Below are 5,706 nucleotides of genomic sequence, written 5' to 3' on the forward strand. Positions count from 1 at the left end.
TGTAAAATTGTTCAAATAGACTCCTAAACCTGATTTTGATGAACAAAAAATTGAATATAACAACACATTTATTAGGCAACTGTACTTTTGTTTTGAATTGTTAGTTTGATAAATTATTTACGATTTTAATTAAAATAACTTTGATCAAAATTAGATTTACGAGTCTATTTAAATTATTTTAAAAAAAATATAGAATCTTAAAAATACTATATACAATCCACAAGAGACAAAACATATGTCTAAAAATCATAAGCCCTATATTAATCTTCTCTAAAAGAGATCACTCATTCAAACGGGCCCTTTAATCATTTTTCACGCAGAACCAGAGTCAGCCATGCCAGACTCATCTCTTTTGTTGTTAGCTCAGTGTAAGAACCATACTTTAACACTCAACGCCCAACCCAGTTTCTACTTTGCGTGGTTTCAAATTAGAATAATAGAAATGTGCTTTTAGATTATATAATTCTTATTACTTGCATCTAGACAAATCCCATTTTCATTTTTTGTGATTTGATTAAGAATTATGAAATGTTTTTGCGGGTGCTAACTTATACTATTACAATGTGATTTGCAGGCATGTTATGTATGGTGCTGAAAATTTGAGAGTCGTCTCCAAAAATCACAGGTGGATTTTCCAAATGGTTCTGAAATTTGTAACTTTACAGGTAGGAACTAGGAGATTGATTTGGATTATGGGGTTGATGTGTGCTCTGATTTTAGTGTTCCAGAGCTTTAAAATTCTACCTTCTTTAAAAATTCAGCAAAATGGGGACTCACCCTATTCCAAATCTGAGTTTATAGGTAATAATATGAAGAAAAATAGAACTGTGAAGCCACCAAATTTAGGATATGTGGATATGGGCCTTTTACAGGAGGAAGCTAGAGAATTTCAAACCCCTTCTTCTCCTGTTATACCCTTAGCTAGTTTAACATCATATACAAAAGTAATAGATTTAGAACCAAAGCCAAGTATTGGCTCTCCTACAATGTCTGGAAAATTAAAGACAATTGCTTTTCAGGAGAAAAAATCTGACCCAGTTGATAGTACCTTAAGTAATCCATCATTACATACAACATCAGTAGTTTTAGATTCAATTATTGGCTCTCCACCCACAACTGAAAATTACAACATATCCATAATTAGGATAAAAAGAACAAAACTTTCTCAGAAAAAGAAAATTTCCGAGTCAGTGTATAGTGACCTGAGCAAAGTAGACAGTAATTCTCCCATTGATAAGGAAAACAAGAATAATACCACTCTAGCCACATCTGGTAATTCCAACACCTCTTTAGTAAAGAAAAAGAGAGCATACATATCTCAGAAAAAGAGAAAATCCGAGTCAGTGGATAGTCACTTGAGCAAAAAGGGCAAAAATTCTTCATTGAACAAAGTCTACAAGAGGAATCATGGGTCTAAGATTCCTGTTTCTGGTGCATATTCAGTATCTGAGATGAACAATTTGTTAATTCAGAGTCGTGCCTCCTACCATTCAGTGGTAAGTTATGAAAGTTCACAAGTTCTTAGCAATGAAATGCTTCAGTTTGCTCTTATATTTCATATTTCCGTGTAGATTGCGCAGTGGTCCTCAGCAGTTGACCATGAATTGCAAGATGTGACATTACAGATTGAGAATGCACCTGTTGTACAGAATGATCCAGTTCTATATGCCCCTCTTTATAGGAATGTTTCCATTTTTAAAAGGTAAATTTTTAAGTTTGTACTGGTTTAGGGAGATAAATGTACTCATATTTACCATTTATTCTTCTTTGGAAGTTGGTTTTGATGTTTTTCCTGTTGGGGTGGTATGGTGGTATGACTGAATTCTTAGAACTGTTTAAGTAATCACAAACGTTTCCTCCAAGCAAGTAACCATTACGTACATGAGTGAAACAATATGTTTGATTGAGCTGCTCACACTCTTCTAGTCCTATAACTGATACCAACCGATATTAGCTTATATCATTTGCTTTACCAGTTGTTGTTAGTACTGTTTTATACATAATCGGTCATTTATAAATTTTCTGTAATGAAGGCTGCAAGTTTCCTAATCTATTTGATCTCATTTCATTTAAAGATGTTGAACAAAATGTGTTGAAAAGTTTATATTTAATTACTAGAGCTTTTGAGAAATTTATATTGCTCTAAGAATTCCAATTTTTTTTTTCTTTTGATTTGCAGAAGCTATGAATTAATGAAACAGACACTTAAAGTTTACATTTACAAGGAAGGAGAGAGACCAATACTACACACACCAATACTCCAGGGAATATATGCTTCCGAAGGATGGTTTATGAAGCAGCTGGAAGCTAATGAAGAATTTGTAACCAAAGATCCCCACAAAGCCCATTTGTTTTACTTGCCTTTTAGCTCTCAAATGTTGAGGGAAATATTATACGTACCTAATTCACACAATCGTAGGAACATTGTACAATACCTGAAAAACTACTTGGATGCAATTGCGGAAAAATATCCATTCTGGAAAAGGACAGGCGGAGCAGATCATTTCCTTGTTGCCTGCCATGACTGGGTATGCCTTTTTCATTCCTTTATACTAATACATAGCCCCTAGTGAGCAGTGAAATGTTTAATTGACAATTCAATACATTTTTTTCTTTCCTTTCAAGCATTTGGTCCTTAACTTTTTTTTCTTCTTCCATGAACTGAATGAGTCCATTGTCTATAGCCTATTGAGGATCACATCTATCAGCCAAGTGATAGTCATTTGGTGGGAGAAAAAACATTATATACTGGAATTTAACTCTAGAAGGGATATTTCAAACTAGTGTAAGATGAGTCATTCCCCATTTATTGCGTGTGGATCCCATATCTTCTCTATGTCTGATAGACCCCAGTTAGGCAATGTGCCAGATAAGCATTAAGGGTAACTGACATATTGTTCTAGGCAGTTTGAGAGACTGTATTGGAATTTGGAACTACCGAGTAGGGTGGGGAAAGAGTTGTATGGGTGTATGTATAGAAAGTGTGAGGACCAGTAGGGATATCATGGAATTTGTATTGAGTGGAGCATTTGGTCTTTGGAGAGTTTGAGGTCTCTCCAATACCGGCCATTTTCTTATTGTAATGTTCTTGGCATTTCTTTAATAAAAATCAGAGAGGTTCCATCATCTTCTTTATCTTTCTTGATGGTCTGTTCTTATATTTTCTGTATAAGTTTAGTGGTTTTTATCAATGTTTCTCTCTATAAATATATAGACGGTAGCTCAAATGGTCAGCTATGTGGTTTGCCCCCACAAAGTCTGAGATTCTCGAATCCTATCTAGATACCTGCATAACAATTGTAGTAATTTTCTTGTCCCCAAATATTGTAGGCTGTAGTTGCCAAAATAAAAATTGTGGGGTTCATGTTTTTTCATAGTCATTCTTCAAATAATATGAGATCCCTATAATCCATTTATCTTAGTTCAAGTCAATCCAATAGTAAGTAAGTTGAGTCCAATAATCCTGCCTACCAATTAGTAATGACTTAATCTCAATGCCATTATATGATGTATCATGCAATTCAGATGCTGGACAGTATATACTGAAGTTCTAACAAAAAAAATCCATCTCCTCAGGCTCCAAAAGAGACAAGTAGATATATGGCCAAGTGCATTAGAGCCCTTTGCAATGCTGATGTTGGAGGAGGTTTTGGTTTTGGCAAGGATGTTTCTCTTCCTCAAACCTATATTTACTTGCCTAATGATACTCTGAGAGGCCTTGGAGGCAAACCTGCTTCAGAGAGATCAACACTAGCATTCTTTGCGGGGAGAATGCATGGTTACGTTAGGCCTATTCTGCTAGAGCACTGGGAGAATAAAGATCCTGACATGAAAATCTTTGGTAAGTTGCCTAAAACTGCTGACGAAAATGTCTATACCAGTTACATGAAGAGCAGCAAGTACTGTATTTCTGCAAAAGGTTATGAAGTCAACAGTCCGAGGGTCATTGAGGCGATTTTCTACGAGTGTGTGCCAGTGATCATATCTGACAATTATGTGCCTCCATTTTTTGATGTTCTGAACTGGGAATCCTTTGCTGTATTTGTGTTAGAGAAAGACATTCCCAACTTGAAGAAGATACTTGTTTCAATCCCAGAGAAGAGATATAGAGAAATGCAGATGATGGTGAAAAGGGTTCAACAGCATTTTCTGTGGCATGCCAAGCCTGTGGATTTTGATATGTTTCATATGATACTTCACTCTATTTGGTATAATAGACTTCACCAAATAAGACCCATATTATAATTTTGAAGAATCTAAATTACATTTTTGGGGTTGATTATGTTCTCTTATGGTTGGTTTCTTCTTTCAACATATGAGTGTAGAAAAATAAAAGCAAAACAAATGCTGAAAACCAAAATACAGTTGAAATAGTCGTTACTCGTTAGTTGTTTTTCACTTAAAATAAACCAGTTATATTTTTTATGAATTATGTTATTAGCATATGATATAACACAAGAGAAAGAAATTGTGTAATTGACATGTCTACACTTGAAATGGTTTTTAATAGCACTATGAGCTTTGAATGAAGAGATATTTACAGAAACCACCGTTTCTCAAAACATTATTTCTGTTTTATGTTTACATTTTTACAGTTTATAAACACTTTTCTTAGTCTGCAAGGGAAGGAATTAGATCTTGTTAGCGGACGGAATGATCTCATTAATGGAGACTTGGAGATGATAAAGATTTCGTGTCCGATGACAGATTGTTGCGAAGCTTGAAGGAGTATCAAGACACTCTTGTTCCCACAGTACTACTGAGAGAATCTGCGAAGCTCCGATAGTGCTTTAGAAACAACCATGCTAGTCGAGAGGGTGACAGTTCATGTGACCTGCACACAATGGGTGTCAGAGCTCAAAGAACTATCATAGTCCATCTCCACCATTGTCTCAGAGTTCACAAGTGGTGGCCATCTCACCTTTAGTTTCGTTGCATTATTTTGTTCATGATGAAATTATGCATGTAACGGGTTTTTATTTCATGACTGAGTGCTATATATATTAGATTCAATAGTAAAAAATATATACATGAATATCTCTGTCTTATATATGCTTTTATGTGGTATTTAATATTTATATATATAAATATACTAAATACTGTATTACTATATCATAATGCTTCTTGACTTCTTTCACTATTTTTCCACCCACAGCCATATCCATGATTATATATATATTCTGGATTCTTGGGTTGTTGTAACAGGAAGGAAGATAAAATGGGATAATAGGGATTGGTGTGGAAAAAAGTGTGGTAGAGTTTGAAAAAAACAAGAAAAATAGTAACATTTTTTTGTCCTTTTCATCATTGTATTTTGAAGTTTTATTATGTATTGCTAAAAATTATATGTAAATTTCATTTCAAAATTTTTGAAATACTCATAAAATGTCTACTTGAAATATTGATATTTCTAATAAAAAAAAAAAAAAAAAAGATAAATACTATGCTTCTTTGCATATTCAAGATATTGTGTTTCTTTTTTATGTGTGGTTTTTTTAGTTGAATTTGTACTTTTAGTGTATTTTTTATAAATATAATCTCTACATATATGACATCTAAACACAACATTAATATAGATATATATTTACATGACTATATCATATATATATATAAATTATAATATAATATTTAAAAAAAAATTAATAACATAATAAAATAAAAATATAAAAAGTCATAGTGTATAATAATATATATACATAAACTATT

The 5,706-nt window shown here is 33.2% G+C and overlaps 1 protein-coding gene across 5 annotated transcripts; it reads left to right on the forward strand.

Moving 5' to 3' along the window:
- Positions 1–247: 247 nt before the first annotated feature.
- LOC133803609 (probable glycosyltransferase At3g07620) lies at positions 248–5,044 on the forward strand. 5 transcript variants are annotated; one of them, XM_062241709.1, is made up of 6 exons: positions 248–368; positions 575–1,496; positions 1,572–1,702; positions 2,180–2,528; positions 3,577–4,208; positions 4,616–5,044. In XM_062241709.1, exons 2-6 carry the CDS (start codon positions 582–584, stop codon positions 4,722–4,724), a joined length of 2,136 nt encoding a protein of 711 aa, XP_062097693.1. In that variant the 5' UTR covers positions 248–368; positions 575–581; the 3' UTR covers positions 4,725–5,044. The 5 variants fall into 5 exon arrangements, with proteins under 5 accessions (XP_062097693.1, XP_062097692.1, XP_062097696.1 ...); XM_062241708.1 differs by lacking the exon at positions 248–368 and having other exon boundaries at positions 414–1,496; XM_062241712.1 differs by lacking the exon at positions 248–368 and having other exon boundaries at positions 415–1,496; positions 4,708–5,043.
- Positions 5,045–5,706: the final 662 nt, after the last annotated feature.

The sequence above is a fragment of the Humulus lupulus genome, chromosome X (genome assembly GCF_963169125.1).
Source record: "Humulus lupulus chromosome X, drHumLupu1.1, whole genome shotgun sequence".
Lineage (NCBI taxonomy): Eukaryota > Viridiplantae > Streptophyta > Magnoliopsida > Rosales > Cannabaceae > Humulus > Humulus lupulus.

Excerpts from the sequence above, each read along its gene's own strand:
- LOC133803609 (XM_062241709.1), top strand. The coding sequence starts at position 582 with ATGTATGGTGCTGAAAATTTGAGAGTCGTCTCCAAAAATCACAGGTGG. Across the intron at positions 1,497-1,571 it reads GTGCCTCCTACCATTCAGTG|ATTGCGCAGTGGTCCTCAGC; the intron begins GTAAGTTATGAA and ends ATTTCCGTGTAG. Across the intron at positions 2,529-3,576 it reads TTGTTGCCTGCCATGACTGG|GCTCCAAAAGAGACAAGTAG; the intron begins GTATGCCTTTTT and ends CCATCTCCTCAG.